Source organism: Pogona vitticeps, chromosome 5, assembly GCF_051106095.1.
Source record: "Pogona vitticeps strain Pit_001003342236 chromosome 5, PviZW2.1, whole genome shotgun sequence".
NCBI lineage: Eukaryota > Metazoa > Chordata > Lepidosauria > Squamata > Agamidae > Pogona > Pogona vitticeps.
Genome location: NC_135787.1, coordinates 158,581,643 through 158,602,908, shown reverse-complemented (window position 1 = coordinate 158,602,908; position 21,266 = coordinate 158,581,643). Strand labels below are relative to the sequence as shown.

General features: G+C 39.7%; 1 protein-coding gene across 9 annotated transcripts in view; it reads left to right on the top strand.

Moving 5' to 3' along the window:
• The window catches only part of ANKS1B (ankyrin repeat and sterile alpha motif domain containing 1B), a 456,219-nt gene that overhangs the window by 52,422 nt on the left and 382,531 nt on the right, over positions 1–21,266 (top strand). For all 9 annotated transcript variants that reach the window (XM_078376055.1, XM_073000243.2, XM_020803323.3 and 6 more), the window contains 4 exons: positions 820–895; positions 2,809–2,910; positions 13,361–13,477; positions 15,393–15,565. In XM_078376055.1, coding sequence (XP_078232181.1) covers positions 820–895; positions 2,809–2,910; positions 13,361–13,477; positions 15,393–15,565 — 468 coding nt within the window. The remainder of the gene's footprint in view (positions 1–819; positions 896–2,808; positions 2,911–13,360; positions 13,478–15,392; positions 15,566–21,266) is intronic.

The following is a 21,266-nucleotide window of genomic DNA, read 5'->3' as shown; positions in this document are numbered from 1 at the left end:
CTACAACACAGTAACTTCTGAATCAGTAGTTGAAATCCTGTTGCTTAGACTAGTAAGTCACAGTAGGCCCATTGAATCAGTGGGGACTTGGTAAATCAACTCTAAATTTGATGGATTAAAATGAGACTACTGTAGTTGCAATTTACTTTAGCATAGTAATTTGGAACTAGAGTGGACCATTTAAATCAATGGAATTTACAGAGTGTATGTGTAACCAATTCCCCATTGATTTAGTAGTAGTAGTAGTAGAAGAAGAAGAAGTAGTAGTAGCTGCAGCAGCTTATATGTAGCTGTGATTCTTCAAGTTGTTCTCTGTGAACTCACACAACTCACCTTCTCTTCAGAGTCCACCATGCTGCTGATTATTTGAACCTTAATATCTGTTTACAGCAGACATAGATCTAAGGGGAAAACATTAAAATGTGGCAAGAAATACACAATGGGGTAGGTTGCATGAAGATTAGATCTAGAAGATTTCAAATGCAACGCTGCCTAGCCCCAAGACTCATATGTGAGAGTTCATAGATGACTACTTGAAGAACCACAGTTGCAGGTAAGGAACTTTTTCTTACGAATTTGGTTACACTACTTTTTGCAGAGGAGTGAATCCCATTGAAGTTAATGCAACATAATTCAAACTAAAAATACATAAAATTGCAGTGTTATTCAAGCCTAATCAATATTGCATCTTTTATTAGATCATTATTATTTTATTAGATCATTTATTAATTCTTTTATTAGATCAATAATGCTGCTTTTCATTACTACTATAGTGGATTTTATGATATTTGAGGTTATCATTGAATATTTTTTTTCCAGACAGAAAAGGGGAGTGCATTACATGAAGCAGCTTTATTTGGAAAAGTGGATGTGGTACGCATTCTGCTTGACACAGGTATGTCGTAATTATTGTTTAAACAGATTCCCTGTATTCTGTTTCCAGAACATGGTATCTAATCTCATCTGAAATTAGTTGCTGGATTGGAGGCAGAAGTCTTGATACATGTCATATATCCAGATGGATAATCTCTATTGCAGTGGAACCAAATACATAGTAAACTATTGGGAAAGTATCTACTGATGTAAGGTAAATAGCTACTGTTTCCTGAGGCCACAAAAAACAAAAACAAAAATCCAAAAAGTATTGTTAATTCTTTAAGATTAATATGGTGCTTTTAGGGCAAATATACATGCATTATAATAAACTTATTTAGATACTTCTTCACACAATCATATGTCTAAGGAAGTGGATTGTAGTCCAAGAAAATTCACCAGGCACAGGAGTTTAATATTTATTTGGGCTATAGTCTCAGGAGTCTGCAGAAATTCCTGCAGCCAGAATTCTGGAGGCTTTAAAATAAAACATAATTAAAAAATCAAACCACTCTTGAATTGCTTATTAGAGATGGAGGTATTTGTAATCACCCCCTGGGGCTGGACCATCCACTCATGTGTCTGCCACCAGCTCCGCTCTCCTTTCCAATTGCTCTAGACGTTGTGGTTGGCTATCTATTCCTTAGCCTGGCAGGGAGACTTGTCTTCCCTCCTTCTGCCAGGAATGGATAGCCAATTGTGAGCTGCAGAGCGATTGGAAGAGAGCGGAGCCAGCAGTGGCGGCGGACACATTACTGAATGGTCTGACCCCAGGAGACTGGACCCTTGTTATGTCCAGCTTTGTGGGGGTATTCATATTCGTATACAAATATGAATACAGTGGTGCCCCGCTTGACGATTACCTCGTTATATGATAAAATCACTTCACGACGATGTTTTTGCAATCGCTATTGCGATCGCAAAACAATGTTTCAAAGGGCTTTTTTCGCTTGACGATCGGTTCCCTGCTTCAGGAACCGATTTTTCACTTAACGACGATCAGAAAACAGCTGATCGTTGGGTTTCAAAATGGCTGCCCGCCGTGCAAAATGGCTCCCCACTGTGTTTAGGAGGGCTTTTTCGCTTTACAGGCACCGGAAAATGGCCACCCTATGGAGGATCTTTGCTGGACGATGAGGTATTTCGCCCATTAGAATGCATTAACCGGTTTTTAATGCATTCTAATGGATTTTTTACTTTCGCTTGACGACGATTTCGTTGTACAGCAATTTTGCTGGAACGGATTATCGTCGTCAAGCGAGGCACCACTGTACCCCCATCTCTATTGCTTGCACCTAAGGAATAAAGTCTCCTGTAGACATGATGATTTTTTATGAAGACAGAAGATGTAGCTGGATGGGCCTAAGCTCTGTTGGAGCTGCAAGACGTTACATGTTTGGTACTGTATGGAGCATAATGGGCAGGGAGACTATCAATTAATGTAATGCATTTATAATAAAGAATATTGATTGAAGACATTTAAAGAGCAGTTATAAATGAGGCAAGAGGAGCTGTGAAGGGAAAGATTACTCGCTACTTTTTGAAGTCTTGCTGACATGTAACTGTTTTTAAAAATGGCCAGCAACTATATTTTTAAAATTCCCTCTCCCTCTCCTGGTTTCAGTGAGGGGAGGGGGAAATACCTACAAGTTCCTCTTGTGGTAACAAAGGGGCCTTGGATCCGGCATTCAACATGGCTTCTATCATCAGAATGGAGACTATCACAAACAGATATACCATTGGTAGTAGATCTATACTTGCTGAGCTTTCCTTAGGCATACCAGTGATTGCCAGCACAGATGTGCCTCCTCCCATAGCAGAGCATCCTTCTACCAGCTTCTTTGCCCTGTCCTACATGCCTCTAGCCAGGAGAGCTGAGAATATGATACTGTTCTTAATCCTACTACCATGGGATATAATATTTTTCTATTTCAGGAATTGATGCCAACATAAAGGACAGTTTAGGCAGAACTGTTTTAGACGTTCTTAAAGAACATCCATCACAACAATCACTCCAAATTGCTGCACTACTTCAAGGTAGGTTTTCTTAAATATACAAAACTGTATGTGAATATGACAAATGCGTCCATATAAAATATATAATATTTATTTTCTTTGCATGTTGAATGTCTAGGCACATCTATTAAAGCTTGGCCAGTATTCCACCCAATTCCTCAAAAAAATCACACCTGCAAAACAGAGGGACCTTTTATGTGAAAGGGGGATTTAGAATTTCTTAGAATTCAGTTTACTTTACATTATATACATTACATTACTTTATGAGTTGACCATAACATTTCATAAGTATGAATGGAAAACTGGGAGAATGACTTCACATAAAATGCTTCTTTGGGGACACCTACTTTGAAATAAAGGTGTGAATCAACACATAGCCAAGACTATTCTTATGTTGACCATAAGTGACAAGACTAGATTTCTCAGCCATGATTAAAGTAACATTTGTAAGCCTCTCTTTAATATGACTGTCGTTTCTCTGTTCATGCTCAGATAGAAGTGTGACAAAGCAGCATAGATCTATTTTATGCAGTTCTACTCAGAAATCAGATTGACTGGATTACTCAAGAGTAAACCAGGGTAACAGTTCAAAGGCCTTTCTTTAATGTGACTACCCTTCTCCACTTCTACTTGTATGTTAGTATAATGAAGCAACATAGTATGAGATTCATGGATTGACTTCATAAAGGAAGCTAAAGCCTTTGGTTTTACAAGAGTTGAGCAGGGCTTTTAACGATAGAAACCTTTGGAGGTCACGTATTCATTGGATTGCTACAAGTTGGAGGTGCCTTGATGGTTCATAACAACAAACATGATCTATGCTGTATGGATCTCAGAAGTCATAAAGCCTAGATTATTTGAAAAGGATCAAGAGAAGGAGAGATGTGCCCCTCCAAAATAGACTTTTGTTTCTGCTTTCTCAATGGAGCAAGAACACAACATTCCAAATTGAAAAGCAAATACCTGGTTCCCAAAGGAAAGAAAGAGGAAGGAATGCAGGTAGATAGCTTATGATTGGATCCAGGCATCTGTGCACTCTGTGCCATTTCCTAGACCATCAGAGGGGGCTGTTCTCTCAGGCCCATTGCCAATGCAGCCACAGTTGATGGGACATGTGACTGCTTCCAGGTTACTGAATGCTCTCCCTCAGGAGGTCGCATTGATGCCCTCCCTTTTATCCTTCCATTGACAACTAATGACCCACCTTTTCAGGCAGGCGTTTAACTATCATGACTGAGTTCCTAAATGCCACTTCTTAGTTAAGATAATTTTTAACATTTCTATATGTCTTTAATCATTTAAAGGTATTTTAATCAGTTTCCTGGTTTAATAGTTTTTTAATGTACAGTAGTACCTCAGTTTACAAAATTAATCCATCATCCGGGACGTTATGTAATGCGGAAATTATGTAAACCAGAACATGGATTGCTATAGCAATGGGGATGGCACTGGAAACCTCCAGGTGTGATGCGTCCTTTTCATACAGCGAACCCACCCCCCCATAAAAAACGTAAACCAAGGCATTATTTCTTACGGATTTTGGCTCATAAATCAAAAATTATGTAAACCGAGGCATACGTAAACCGAAGTACACCTGTATAACTTAATGTATTTTTAATTCTTTTCTTTTTAACACTGTGAGCCACTCTGTTTCAGCATAGGAAAACACAGTTCAAAGTCCTCCCACTTGACCTTTCCATAGACCTAAGGGTTTTCACCAAATGCATCGGCATTATAGCAGCCCACCTTGGATTAAAATGTATAATGATCTACCCCTATATAAATTACTGGCTTATGGTAGAAGCATTAGAGAGGCAACTCAAAACCACCCTTCATACAACAATCTGTCTCCTACTGAAATCAGAACTCATAAATTCCAGAGAATCTTGCCTGACTCCAGCACAAGTCATAGACCTCATAGGAATTCACATAAACACCACATTGACTCAAGTCATGCTGCCAAAGAAAAGGGCACCCAACTAAATAGCAACTATATTCACTATGAGCACAAATGATCACATCCAAAGATATTCAAAGGATGCTGGCGCTCATGGTGTCAATTATCACAACACACATGCCAGGCTGCTAATTAGGCCCCTACAATTATGGTTTCTCCGATTACCAAGATTGATGCAAGAAAAAATATATATCAAAATCCCGCCTTCTGTAAAACTATCACTAAAGTAGTGGATGTCTTACTACAACATTACCACAAAATAACCGTTTGAAATGTTGAGGCCAACATTAGTCATAACCACGTGTCCACTACAGAATGGGACAAATGTTGCCACCAATTCAGCACACACAACGTATGATTCCTCAGGAAATCAAGAATCCATATAAACAAGCTAAGAAGTATTGGTTTCTATTAAGGTATTCGGAACACAAGATAACTAACAACAGTATAGTGATGTGGTATATTAGCAAGCAAGGAGACACAAAACCAAGATCACCAATAACAACACTCTCCACCCAGCTCTGGGACTGAAGCAGGTACAACCACATCTGGCCAATAGCAATTTGCCTGTCAGGCCAAGAAAGCACTCAGGCAGACTCATTAAGCAGAAAAAAGTGTATTTCCATGAGTGGAAAGTTTTCAAGAGCCAACTTAAGTCCTGGCTCTTTAGGCATGCTTTTTCTCCTGTCATCACTTGATTGTTTTTATTTTCCTCCATCTTGAACCATACTACTATTGTTGCTTTTTATTTTATTATACTGTTTTTATTCTATTTTTATTGTTAGCTGCCCAGAGTAGACTTGTGTCTAGATGGGCGGGGTATAAACAAACAAACAAACAAACAAACAAACAAACAAACAAATACATACATAAATACATAAATAAATCCAGCAGTTGCTACAAAGATCTTCAAGAGACAGGGAAACCCTAAAGTGGATCTATTTGCATCTCACCAAAATCATTAGTGCTGGCTTTACTGTTCCAGAGGTCAACCCACCAACAAATCACTTGGTGTCACTTTCCTTCACCACTGGTCAATGAACTTCTTGTATGCCTCCCCATCTTTTCCATTGTTACCAAAAGTTCTAGCTAAGATCTGATGAAACAATGCCAATGTGATAGTGACAGTGCTATGATGGCCAAGACAGTCTTGATTTTCCCCACTTCTTTTACTGGCAGAAAGACAATCTATCAAACTGCCTTACTGTCCAGATCTCCTTACAGTGCAGAATGGAAAGGCATGCCTGCAGTCTGCACCAAACAGTTTGGAGAAGACATCAAATATATTTTATTTATTTATTTATTTATTTATTTATTTATTTATTTATTTATTTATTTATTTATTTATTTATTTATTTAATTATTTAATTATTTAATTATTTAATTATTTAATTATTTAATTATTTAATTTAATTTATATGCCACCCACACTACCCAAACTCCACCTAAAGTAAAAAGGTCTCAAAATGTTTTCTTTCCAAGTACACTTGGCAGCAACATCTGCCTATGCACTGCCTAAGGACTATATGCCATTGTTCACCATTCCAGACATTAAAAATTTTTAAAGGTACTCAGCCCCTGGAATTTGCCTTTAGTTCTTCAGAGTCTCATGGAAAAACCAGTTGAGCCAATCACTGTAACTAGTATCAGATTACTTACCCTTAAGACCATCTTCCTGGTAGTGTTCACATCAGCAAGATGTACCAGTGAGGTCTGCACATTCTGTATAAGACCTACTGTAAACATATCTTTTCTGCCCAAAGTTGTCTCCTAATTCCACCTAAATCCCACTTTCTTCCCCACCCACAAAATGACATTGAGAAATTTCTGCATGTACTGGATGTTCATAGGGCGCTTGCTTTCAAAGACTCTTTATATGTTATGGCAGAAACTAAAAAGGGCTAAAGGTTCCCCCACAAGGAGTGTTGTAATGAATCGGTAAAGGTAAAGGTTCCCCTTGACAATTTTTGTCCAGTCATGTTCGACCCTAGGGGGCGGTGCTCATCCCCGTTTCCAAGCCATAGAGCCAGTGTTTGTCCAAAGACAATCTTCCGTGGTCACATGGCCAGTGAGACTTAGACACGGAACGCTGTTACCTTCCCACCGAGGTGGTCCCTATTTATCTACTTGCATTTGCATGCTTTTGAACCGCTAGGTTGGCGGGAGCTGGGAGAAGCGATAGGAGCTCACTCCGTTGCGTGCATTCGATCTTACGACTGCTTCGTCTTCTGACCCTGCAGCACAGGCTTCTGCGGTTTAGCCCGCAGCGCCACCACGTCCCTTGTAATGAATCATCTCTGTGTTAAAACTTTACTGTGAATTACAATGTAAGCAACTCCCATTAAAGGGCACTCGGTGAGATCAGTTGCCACCTCTGTGGCCCTCCTGAATTGTGTACCCATTCCAGACATCTCTTGTGCAGCAAGGTGGTTGCAACCATCTGCCTTTGCACAGCATTAGAGGATTGATGTCAGGTTGCACAGGGATCCTGGATTTGGCAGAGCCTTGCTGTCTTCAGTGCTCCAGTACCACCTACCCACTGTTGAAAAGTAATTTTGCTACTCTCCCAATAATGTGGGTTTACAGAGATCATGAAAGAGGACAGGTTACTTACAGTAACCAAAGGTTCCCACCTTTTAATTACCTTTTATGTTTTCTCGGAAACTAAAACTGGCACAAGCAATATATATATTCCATGATTTGAAGCTATTTTGTATCTTTTTATATGTGTGGCAGTGCATCAACTTCAAGGAATCCTTCCAATATCAAATTAGCCTTGAACAACAGCTAGAGTTAATATGCCTCAGATTTTCCACAGCTGTCTCATTAGACACTTGAAATTCAGTAGCTCATTCATGCTGAGCCTTCCTGTATGCTACCCATGGCTATATTCTTCGGCTTTTTCTATCTTGAAAGAAAACAGCTGTGTTAAGTCACAATGTGCATTTTAACTTTTCCCATTCATTTCTTGCGTGTTTCTCCATTGCTTTGTTTGACTGTTTAGCAACTGAGATTCTAACCATTTCAAATGAATATGTAATCTGGTAGATGTATCACTCTTCCCAGTCTTTTAGACTGGGAGGAATTTTCATTGATGAAGAAGGGTGTGATTAAACGTAGATAGAACATCCTGCTGCATGTTCCTTGTTTCATATTGCTTTTGCATAATATGATAGAATATAGTAGGCAGAACTGTGGGACTTTGTTGTTATTGTTTCTTGTTAGAACTTTGTCTAAAAATGAACATGAAAAAATGGCAACTAAGTGTGACAAAATAGGATAAACTGTGTCCCACTCCAGCTTCTTTTCTGGTTGCCAGAGTCCTGAAACATAGGGAGAGAAAAAACCCAAAACAAGCAGTTACGTGTATGTGACCTGATTATTCTTGTAGGGTCTCTACAGAGGACTTCTAATAATTTTCTGGGGCAAGAATAAATGATCCCAAAATATAAAATCTGATCAAAACTTGGAATAGAATATATTTAGAAAATTAGACTTTACATATCACTTAAAGTTTTTTTTTTTAAAGGGAGGGGACTGAAATGTCAAAACAGCAAGAAGAATATCCATGTATAATCCTCACCTCATTCTAGTTACTTTCCTATGAAGGCCATAGTTTGTAGAACACATTTTGCCTGCAGAATGCCACAGGCTGAACCTCCTGCATCTCCATGTAGAGCAATCCTGCCTGAAACCTTGGAAAGACGTTGTCAGTGCTGTCATTTCTGGGCTATAAGTTTCATTCAGCATAGGGTGGCTTTCATGGTTCTAAAGTTCCGTTGTGCTTCCCTGGACGCATTAGATCCCCAATGGGTTCCTGGTCAACTTTTGAGAACTCTACTAATATGAGTACACATCTAACATCAACTGGCATTGAGATGTGACCAACAGAGGATGACAGCAGTCCTACTCCTGTTGTTTCTGGTTCCAGCTTTCACTTCAGGTTATAAAAATTCTTGGAGTAGACATGCTTCTCCTCTTAGTACAATATGTGTCATATGAATAATGCCACCTTCACAACTCATGAGGCCAGGGAGCCCTGTTTTGAGCGGACTGAGTCACATTGGCATTATTTCCAGTGGCGATAGCATCCCATCCTACTGAATCCCCACCAATCAGTTTGAGAGACTTTTTTAGTTCTGTGAAGTTGGCTTCGTCTCTTTCATCACTGTCACCACTCTTCTTTCCTCCCAGCCATTAATCTCCTGTAGTGGTCATTTATAATGGATACAGTCACAGTGACTGCTCTTCTAGCCTAGTGTTCATGCATTTCAGGCATCTCACTGATCTATTTGGTTCTAACTCTCACCATGTTCTACAACACGCTATTGATACCAAACCCTCCTGTCTATTCACTAGATTTCTACAGCTTTTTCATAATCACCATCTGCTTTTTTGGCCTTGATGCTTCTTTTATTGCCTACCACAGTTTCTGGGATGATCTCATCATCCACCCTGATTTCTATAGAGTCATCTGAGGCACAGACAATTTCAAGTGTCAATTGACTGTGGAATTCCTATTTCAGGTGTAGTCCTTTAATATCAGGGTAGATTAAAGAATTAAAGATGATATAGCATAAGCTCAAGTTTCTGGAAGTGGAAAGTACAAAGGGAATGTAGGAAATAAAAATAAAAAGGAAGACACTGAACATAGCAAAACGCACTTGCTAAGAGTCATGATGCATGACTCTTTCATACACATCCCTGCCCCACTCTGCCTTCTAGATATGCATTGTCTTAGCTCTAAATGTTAGCTTCTCTAGCCTCTCAGAAAGCTCTGATTCTGAACATTTCTGTAAACAGTTACAAAATATTTGTGGGGATTGCCCATACTCCTCAAATAACTTTTATATAGAAGGAAGCTGTAATTCTTGTTTCTAAATATTTACAGTGTGTTTTTAGCATGCAAAAGATCTTAACACTTTGATTTTTTTTCAAAGTTTACATAAAAATAAATAATTGGATTAATGCTAATCCTCAAAAAAAGATAACTTTCAGAAGGGTCTTCGGCTGACATAAAATAAGGAAGTAAAGAAAATGAATGAGAGAATCCAGGTATTTGTAGTGGATCCTCTCCTATTATATATTAGCATATACATCATGAAGTTGCATGCTGATGCATTTATGCACACTGTGATATTTGCAATCCAATCCAGATTAGTGGGTTATGTTTTTTTTTTCATTCTTCCTTTCCTCAACCATCTTTCTCTCACATTCATATATTCAGTGAGAATATTTGTGGGGACTTCAGAAGTTAATTAAAATGGTGTGAGCCTGATAGCTCTGTCCCCACGGGGGAGTGTGAGCTGTGAACCTCTGCACAAGCCAACCCATGCCTATACACCTGCAGCTCACCTCTGGACTGGGGTTGGGAGGCTGGTGACATTCTTAAGGGTCTGCAGGTGAGCACTGGGGCAAAGGAATTTAAGAAGGAGACAGAATACTCTGCGGGCTGGAGTTAATCTACCACTGTGATCCAGACTCTGGTTATTGGGTGGAAGCTTCCAGGGTGCACTGGGATGAGGCGAGGCATTGGAGGAATCACACTGCCACCAAAAGCAACCACACGGCCACCCTTTCCCAGGACCAGGCTCAAAGCAGAGGAACCCACAGGCTCGGCCAGCTACCCCATTTCCTCTGTCACTGCCATGGGCACTGCGTTGGCAGGGTGAGACTTCCTGAATCTGGCTAGACTTTGCGCATGCCTCAGAGGAGGTGCATTGGGCCACCATTGCACACTTACCCTCAGATGTCTTGGCTGGGTGAGCACTGAAGCTACCCAAGTGCAGGGAAGTCTACAAGCTTGCATACAGCATCCCTGCTGTAACACCATGTGTCTTTCACACTTGAGGGGTGTGTTGGGGCTGATGGAGAAGGTGGGGTTCCACCCTCCACGGCCTTAAAGGACAGAGACTAGTTTGTTTGGGAGAATGTCAGAACTTCCTGGCATCCTTAAAGAGACACTTCCTGTGCCGCGGGGGTGGGGGGGTGGAGGAGGAGAAGCAGCATCTGAAGCAGCAGATATGAAAAGCGGGCATGTGGAATTGGTGATGGCTGGTTCCCCCTCTGAAGTCACATCTGAGAGCACGAACTGAGGAGGAAGCCATCTTGGCAAAGAGATGGGACCACTCCAAGCACAGTTGAGAGACCGCAAAAGAATGTTGGAACTGTCTCAACCAGAGACTCTGAGTAAGTTAGGATATTTTTCCTATAAGGAAACTCTCCATGGACCTAAATAACTATACAGAAAAGAAATCAATATAAAGAGTCAGCAAAAATGGACTTTACCTCTTTAAAAAAATCTTACTATAATGGAAGAAGTGACCCCCCCCCCCCAGCTTGGATTGGGAGAAGAAGAGGAGAGGAGAGAAAAAGGGAGAAGGGAGAGAAAACTACCTGTACCTTGAGAAAGAAAATTAGGTTATAGTGACATCTGCTGGCAGAAAACTTAAACAGCACTCCTTAAAGGGAAAATAACAGCTGCTGACTGAAGTTTTAAATAGCATTCCTTATTTACCTAATTTAAGAAGAAGAAGAAGAAAATCAATATGGTGACAAAAGGTGGAAAAGAGAGAACTCAAAGAGGCTCATTGGCACAATATCTCAGTGAATTATTGGGGTAAGAGTCATTTAAGGACTGGCAACAGAGAAATGTTATCTACAAGGCTACAGCAACTACAAGGGGGGATGGTTCAGCTATGTGCACAAATGAAAGAATTAGGGATGCAAATTACTTGATATTAAAAATCAAATTACAGAAAATAAAAAAGAAATAGCCAGAATAGCTGTGACATCAAAAAGATCAGAAGAAAGACTGGTGATTATGAATGGAGATGGAAGAACTAAAACAGGAAAGCAAGCAAGATGAAATTACTCTGTTAAATCTACAGATGGAAAGAGTCAATGCCATACATAGATTCCAGAATCTATCAGAACAAAAAGAAGATACAGCACAAGTGATTACTACTTATTTAGCATTGCTCATGGAGATTCGGCCAGAGGATGTTCAACAAAATATAGACACAGCACAAAGAATTAATGCAGCATACACCAGGAATTAAAATCTCCCCAGAGAAATTAATGTTAAATTTATGAGAAAGATCTTTCGATAAAAAGTTTTAAGAAATATACAAGGCAAGGCATAGAAAAGATAAAGAAATTAAGATCCTGAAACATAATCAATGGCAAATACGACAGAAAAGGAGACAAAATGTGGAGTTGATATCCCTCTTGAGAACAAAGTTGATTATGTATAAGTGATTGGTGCCTGAAGGTGTTCTCTTTGAATTCCAGGAAGAGTCATTATATTAACTTAAAAATGAAGGCAGAAGGTTTTATGAAAACAAAGAAGTGGCTGGGCAGAAAAGAGGAGAAAAAAGCAAATGAGAAACGAGAAAAGGAGAAATCAAGTGAATCATCAGGATCAGAGGCAGAAAGAAGCTTGACTAGAGCAGAAGAGCAAGTGAGAAGTTCTAATGGAAAGCACACTATAAAAACAAGAGGATCCAGAAGGAGGAAAGGAAATCCTCAACAATGAAGATGGACTAAATGAATAAAATGGTTAAAGACTGTAGAATATAATGGGTATAAAATGATATAAAAACATTAATCTTTAGAAATCAGTAGCTATTAAAGAAAATGCAGATAAAATGTTTTATAGATGATATATAATTTACAAATGGTACACAATGCCAACAATTTTTTTAAAGGTACAAAAATGTTTTTAAAACCCATGTTTCTCCAAAAATAAAAAGGGTCTTAATATTAATTTTTGCTTCCGAAATGCATTAGGGCTTATTTTCAGGGGATGTTTTATTTTACAGTCATGTCATCTTCTTCTGGTTGCTGCACAATGCTGCATAGTGGTGGAGGGTGGGGTTTCATTTAACTGGGACTTATTTTTGAGGTAGAGCTTATATTACGAGCATCCTAAAAAATCATACTAGGGCTTATTTTCAGGTTAGATCTTCTTTTTGGGAAAACAGGGTAGTGTGAGAAATGTAAAATGCAGGTGGAGACTTTTATTGTGTTTGGTGGATATATAGGGAATAATTTCATAATTAGACTTGAAATATACCTTGGAAAGCATAGATTAAAGAAGAATGTGAAGGTCCAATTAGGGAATAGAAAGTAATACTGTACTATAGTAATACTGGGAAAATTTGCTCTTTTTCTTCTTATCTCTCTTTGTAGTATAATTGTACACAGTGTTGTAAATGTACTATCTCACTCTCTGGAATTTTACCCTTTCTCTATCCATACCTACCCCCTAACCCTAAATTTCCTTCACTATAATGCTACCCCCATTGGAAAGAATAAAGCATTAGAAGTGGAAAAAGAAACACTTTCTGTTATATGCCAAGTATGCAGTATTTGAGTTCCTATAAAACGAGAATAAAGAGCTTGTTTGCTCACAACTGACCTGTTCAGTGGAAGGTGGTGTGGTGGCTTCCCACAATTAGACTAATTCAGATATGGTTACTTTGCTTGCATGTGTTTTTTTTTTAACTACAGAGTATATGGAAACAGGAAATGCAACAGTTCCAGAAGAACCCATACAGGAATGTCCAGTGACAGATCACCAGTCTTGTGTTTTGTCTCCAGAGGTTTCTCCTACACAAACAACAAAAAGTAAATATCTTATTATTTCTAGATTTACTAATATTTTACCAAATTGTTACATATTAACATATTTTCAAGATATAATTAAAATCCTCATGACTGTGTTGATTTCCTTACATAGAGTAACAGATCTACAGTAAGCATGAAAGGCCATGTTTACCTGTGAATGTTGTATACACTTTGCTTTCAGATATTCTCAGGAAATGGTTGTGGGTTTTTCGGGCTCTTTGGCCATGTTCTGAAGGTTGTTCTTCCTAACGTTTTGCCAGTCTCTGTGGCCGGCATCTTCAGAGGACAGCACTCTGTGCTCTGGTGTAGTTTGGCTTAGGGAGTGCAGTATTTATGGCTGTGAGATAGGCTTTTGTCTTTTTCTGTAGATGGGTGAAAAAGACAAAAACCTATCTCACAGCCATAAATACTGCACTCCCTAAGCCAAACTACACCAGAGCACAGAGTGCTGTCCTCTGAAGATGCTGGCCACAGAGACTGGTGAAACGTTAGGAAGAACAACCTTCAGAACACGGCTAAAGAGCCCGAAAAAGCCACAACAACCATTAGATCCTGGCCGTGAAAGCCTTCGCGGATACATTCCCAGGAAAGTTTCAGTTATAGGAGGCTAGTCAAACAGGTACTAATTTCTGGTGCTGTATCTTGTCATTCCCATCACCAAGGAAGCTTCTCCACTTGTCAAAATCAGGTATTTCAATGGACTCTTCTTCAGCATAGAAGGAAGAAGAATAGGTTGGAAAAGAGGTACCATTTGCCAAAGTTGGCTGATCATACTAACAGTGTATGTTTCCATCGTTCCGTAATGCTGCAGTCTGTCAACATACAAGACTAAATGCTGGGATTTCAGTGCATCTATCTTCCTTCTGTATTGTGACATTGTTACCAAAACCCAAACATTCCACCTGTTCTTTGTGATACTTTCAAGTCCTGCAGAACCCTTTGTCAGGCTGGACCTTGCAGTGTTGGGGCTGGGAGAGAAACAGAAGAATCCCAATTTCATCATTGTGACCAAGTTGCAAAATGGAGGCTGTGTCCCAGCTAAATAAAGCTTACATTCTTGATATAAGGCAATGGGAAAGATATTGAATGACTGGCAGTCCATTTATTGTGATTATGGTGAAGGATAATGGAGACCATACATACCCATCCATATTAATTCTCCTCCAGTCAGCAATCATTCCTGTTTCACCCTGATGTGAATTAAAATGGCTGCTGTTTTGGCTAGTGGTAAAGGCTTCAGGGAATTGCAGTCCAAGAACAACTGGGTTAACCAAGGTTAGGAAGCACTGATCTAGACCAATTTAAAACCATTTAAAATCACACATACTGCAACAGCTTTAATAGCTTTTAATGTGTTTCCAACTCTGGACCTCTCACAGCAGAATATATTGTTGGAGGGTTTTTTTTGCAGCCTCACATGCTGTCTCTAGAAGATGTGACTGGGAGGGACCTTTCAGGGCTGGGTGCCTGTCAGTCTACCCAGCAGTAACCAATTGTTCCTTTCCTTCTTCTGATTTCAAAAAGAGCCCTCATCTCTGCTCATCTCCTTTCCTCAGTTTTCTCTTGAAAGCAGTGAGTCTATTGAGGCCATTTTCTGATAGTCATCTAGCCATGTTTGTTAGTTTTACTATAGATCTGTTCAACTATAAGGTAACATGTTCTATTCTTTCTACTAATAATGTCTCAGTGTGAGTTTTGATATTGTAAGTCCTAGTTGATGAGTAAAAAGGGGTGAACTAATCTGGGGATCTTGAAACTATTCTGCCCTGTGAATCCCTGTACCTCTGCTGCACAGTTGGATGAATCTGATTAAAATTCAAAACTCTGCAACATATATTCAATATCATGATTCAAAGAAATTGATTAAGTTTGCTTCCTTTATTCTATTATACTCATATTTTCCTTTTTTGTAAAGGTGAAGCTGTGACTGGAGAGTTATCAAAGCTCTTAGATGAAATCAAATTGTGCCAAGAAAAGGATTATTCTTTGGAAGAGTTATGCCAGACAGTTTCAGACCACTACTCGGATAATGCTAACAAAGTGTCAGAAGAACCAGTGATGAATGGATGCCAAACCAAATCTAATGTAGTAAGTGCGATGAGCCATAACACAGATTCTAACAATGAAATTGTTTAATATTGGCACTTAGATATTTTGGCCAAAATATCTGAGCCTCGTGGCGCAGTGGTTAAAACGCTGTACTACAGCTAAAAAAAAAAAAAAAAAAAAAACTGCTCACGACCTGGGGTTCAAATCCCAGGTAGCCGGCTCAAGGTTGACTCAGCCTTCCATCCTTCTGAGGTCGGTAAAATGAGTACCCAGCTTGCTGGGGGGGCAATGTGTAGCCTGTATAATTAAATTGTAAACCGCCCGGAGAGTGCTTGTAGCGCTATGGGGCGATATATAAGTCCAATAAATAAATAAATAAATAAATAAATAAATAAATAAATAGATAGATAAATAAATAAATAAATAAATAAATAAATAAACAAACAAACAAATAAATAAATAAATAAATAAAATCCTTTTCTTAGACCAGTGTAGCTCAGCTGGTATAAATTTTATTGGCACATTATAGAAGTCAGGGTATGCTATCTCTGTTGTATACTGAATCACATGACTTGCACGCAACAGCAAATGCCTACACTAATTTCTTAAATTGAGGCAAATTACCAACAAGCTTTAAAACAATTTTTTTACCCTGTCAGGCATACTTTATCTAATAGGATTTTTGCCATTATATGTTTAAATATTTATATCCTGCATCATGTAAGGTTGCTTTAAAGGTAGCATGCGGAAAAAACTGTGTAAAATACAAATCCTTACTCTTCAGTATAGTTCTGTTAAGGGTCCTAAAGTCTGTGGACAGAAAGAGAAACTCTACCACTAAATAAAAAGAGTTACTGAAGAATTTCAGAACATTTTTGAAGTTGAGCACATGGTCCGAACTCTTAACTTTCCAAATTCTTACTTCCCCCAACATCAATAAACATCTTATTGAAGAAGATCAAGGGCCTGTAAATTTTAGTTAGTCTTATCTTTGATAGCACGTTGAACTTGAAAGGCATAAACATTAAAAGAATTAAAATTAAAAGTACAATAAGAGACCTCCTGCAAGCAAAGAACATGTTCCTTAAACCTGAAAAGCCCAATCCCTTTAAACACTTTTGCTTGCAATCTTCCTTTATATACAGCCTCTCCTATACACAAGCTTACTGAAACTGGGAACTTCTAGCCAGTATTCCCACCCCTCAATGTCACCATCTTATGGCACCACAGAACTCCCTTTCCTTTTTGTGATTTGCTATATAGGGCTGCCTTCTTGGATGCCTTTTGAGGAAAGGCTATCTTATAATTGTGCAAAGAGCAGATTATTCACCAATGGATATTGGTGGTATTGAAGGTGATGATGGTGCTGGACCCTCATGGCTGTTCAGCCATCTCTCACTCATCTGATAAGATCAGCCCCACACGCTCTCCAGTGATTTTAGAACTTTTTCCATTTTGGAAATGCAGAACCACAACGTAGATGAGCTCAATGTTTTCTGTTCTCACCACTGCTTTGCTAGCTGCTACTGCCACTGCTATTTCTCCTTTAATTTCCTCCACCTGATTCTGTCTCCACTATTCTTGGTGCTTCATTGCTATGTTGTCTCCTCTGTGAGCTTTCCCTTCCTCTCCCTCTGTGTACCTCCTGAAATCTTGACAACAACTGCTGCTTGTGAGAACTGGGGAGGTCTTAAACATCTTATGCATGGACTAGAGTAAAGACCGCTCAAGTCAGGTCAGCCTGTTGAAACTCCACCCCTGGCCAACCAATGTCTCTTTATGGTTAGACAGCTATAGCATGGTGAAAAATGTGTACCACCACTGTGCCACAAAGAATTCCAGTACTATCCAAGAAGGCAACATCCATTTTAAGGTGCTCCCAGGTATATCACTGCAAACATGGTCATGAATCATGATAAATAAATAAGGAGACCTTAGCTTCTTAGAAGTTTTGCCAGAAATATTGGGGGAAGGGGGAAAATAAACCTCTTAATCAAACCAACACAGTATGTGCACAATTTACTGCAAAAGCCTTCCAACTTTTGCTTTGGGAGACATGACAGGTTATTTCCTTGACTGGCTATATAAGAATCCTATTCATTCATTCATTCATCCATCCATTCATTCATTCATTCATTTACAACCCACCTTTCTCTTTTTTTTTTTAAAAAAAAAGGACCCACAGCAGCATGCATCATGAAAAACACAATATTAAAAACTAAAAAGAGTAAATTATTGTACCAGAAATTCTTTACTGTCATGAGTCTTTTCCTGAGAGTAGTGTAAAAATCATGCAAGAATACATAGTCAATAACACTCTCTAATCGTATAGCCCCAGAAAGAAAAAAATGTTGACATATGGAAAAATATTCATTCTTCCTCTCTATTTATGAAGAAAGCATTTTTTTTTTTTTTTGGAAACATAGTTCTGTAAATATGGGTCAATAAATTGAAATAACAAGGACAATTTCTCCTATTGAACCTGTTTTATTTTTAAAATAATTCACACATCTTTATTTGTATCATGTGAATATAATCATCTGAAATGTGGGCCTTCACTTAATTCATTTAAATGAAGCACATTAAATGAACACTCATAGTTCTTCTCACTATGAGTGAGACAAATGAGCCATTTGTTTGTAGTTAAGATGAAAGTAAAATAGGACTTTAAAGTCTACCTTCTGAGTACAGCCTCCATGTATTGATTACCAAATAATTGTTACGTTAATAATGAGAGGCTTCTAAAAATTCACACATTTAACACAGATTATTTTTAAAATAACTGTTTTCCAATAGATGGCAGCCTAGTTCAACAGTTTAAAGAACAGCATCAGCCATTTTATAGAAGGGTTTTTCAATTGTCTGTTTCTCTGTTACATTTTTACAGAATTAGCTTTTTTGTTTGTTTTAAGCGTAATATTTCCAAGATGGGCTGGATTTGATAACAGCTAAACAAAGTATAGGCTGAAATACTGTGGCTTAGCATAGTAACTAGAGTAGTAGGCCCATTAAATTAATTGAATTTACAAAGGAGTTGATTCATCAAATCCCACCAATTTAGTGGGCCTATTCTAGCTGCAACTTACAGTGGACCCTCAAACTACGGAATTCATCTGTATTGGAATGGTGTCCGTAGGTCGAAAATGCATTTCCCATAGAAATGCATTGAAAACCATTTAATCTATAACCAGCCCAAGAACCCCCCCACAAAAATTTTTTAAAATAAGCTTACCTTTCTGAAGCCTTCCAGGGGTCCCCTGCCACCGCCATCGCTGCTGCCCGAGGCCTCCGAGAGCTTCTCTGCTGCAGCTGGAGGCCTCTCGGAGGTCCCTCGCTGCTGCTATTGCCACTGCTGGAGGCCTCTCGGAGGTCCCCCCCCACTGCCAACAGTGCCTCCGAAGCACAATCGGCAGTGGGGTGGGGACTTCCGAGACGTCTCCCATGGTGGCAGAAAAGCCCTGGAAGGCCTCCAGAGGTCCCCCACCACTGCTGCTGGGAGCTGAGCCGCGCCGGGCGATCCTGGCCATACTCAGGCTGCTGGACTTCCCCCACCGCCGCTGCTGTCTGAGCGTGGCATGGTTCGGCTCCAGCAGTGGCAGCGGCGGGGGAAGTCCAGGAGTCCGAGCATGGCCAGGATTGTCCGGTGCTGCTCGGCTCCCAGCAGTGGCGAGGGTGGCAGGGGACCTCCGGATGCCTTCCAGGGCTTCTCCGCCACCATGGGAGGCCTCTTGGCGCCCCCCGCTGGCGATTGTGCTTTGGAGGCACTATTGGCAGTGGGGCAGACCTCCGAGATGCCCTGGAAGGCATCCGGAGGCACGATCGGCGGCCTACGGACTGGAAGGGGGAGGTGGGGAAAGCGCCAGATTTGAATGTGGCGCTTTCCCCGCCTCCCCCTTCCGGTCCATAGGTCAATTCTCTGACTGCAAGTTGACTGGAAATCTTGCAGCCGGAGAAATCTGGACCTCGAAAAGTACGCACGTCAAGCCGTGCGTACGTCGAGGGTCCACTGTACTATGCTAAGCTACAGGAGTCTAATACAGGAGTAGACTTTGTCTAAAAGGGCAGGATAGAAATCTAATAAATAAATAAATAAATAAATAAATAAATAAATATATAAATAAATAAATAAATAAATAAATAAATAAATAAATTAAAATAAAATAAAATAAAATAAAATACTATACTACTATACTATACTATACTATACTATACTATACTATACTATACTATACTATACTATACTATACTATACTATATTTTCAAATAAATTTTAAAGAAGACCAGTTAAATTCAAAGGAAACAAAAAAAAAATGAACTACCACAATGTCAGAGGCTTAGTACAAAGGATTTTAAAGGGAAACTGATACAGGTACTCCTGTATGTTGAGAGGCCAGAGGAATGAGTATAAGAAATTATACAAACTGTTCAACAGGCTGCAGAATGATAACTGTATGTTGGAAGGCAAAATAGAATATTTTGTGGACAGCCATGAATCTACGCAGGATGCAGAACCCATAACCCTGTTATGTCCACAAAACCTGTATTTTCTAGTAACAGAGTGGCAAATGTCATGAGACAGGTTGCAATCTATAATTGCTAATAGAGAAGGGGGTATTGTTATAAGAATACCCACCACACAGGCAGAGATAATGAAGATCCGGCTCCCTGGGGCCGGACTGTCCACTCACCCTTCCGCTGCTGCTGTGGGCTCCATGCCCTCTTCCAGTCACTTTGGAGCACCTGGTCTGTGAGCCACTCTTAGACCTGACAGGGAGGCTCATCATCCCACCTCCTGCCAGGAGTGTCTAGTCGACTATGAGCTTTGGAGCGATAGGAAGGGAGCGTGGAGACTGCAGGAGCAGCAGAAGGGTGGGGGTATTCGTATCTGTGTACAAATTCCCCTATGTCTAATTGCTAATGCCCAAACTGTTTATGTGGGGAAGGCATATTGACTGCAATTAGCATTTTTCTCTCTCTGCACACAAGATTTCTTCAGGGACATGCACTTCCAGTATTAAACTTACAAATTAAGACTGCTTCTACCTTACTGTGACCAATCACAAAACAAAGTACTGTATACAAAATACGTACAACAGGAAGCACAAATGCTATAACTACTTGGTAGAGCACTAGATCTAAAATGTGATAAGTGTACCAAGACTCTTTATTGTTACCGTGCAATTAAGATGGGCGTGAAATGAAGAACAAAATAACACACACACACAGACACACACTAATTGAGTCATTCTGTGGTTCGTTTCAGGGTGTTTTGGGGAAATGCTCCTTCCAAAGAACGAATCAAAATACTGAACTTTGACAATATACATGCTTCATTTTGGGGTGTGTCGTCCCTAGCCAGGCAGCCTGGCACCACTTGATCAATTTTCTAGGCAACACTGGGGTGGACCTTAAAAAAAAAAAACTTTGTGTAGAATTTATTATCTGGTGAGGCAATCAGTCATGGAGCTTGAAGTCAGCTTTCTAGGAATAGCTGGTTATAGGTGCCACACCCTGTGCAGCTCAGCTGGTGGTTTCACTTTTGCAGCAGCCAGAGTGAGAAGGGAACACTTATTTAGCTAGTTTGTTTGTCACTTCCATCCTCTTCACACATTTGCCCCCTTTCTGTTCCCTCCCCGTCCACCTCATCATGAGCAACGTCCTGTCTCAAGTTCCCTTGTACAAACCACTCATTTAATTTTTCCCACTCCAGCTGCTAAAGAGCACTTTCCTGGGGGAGACC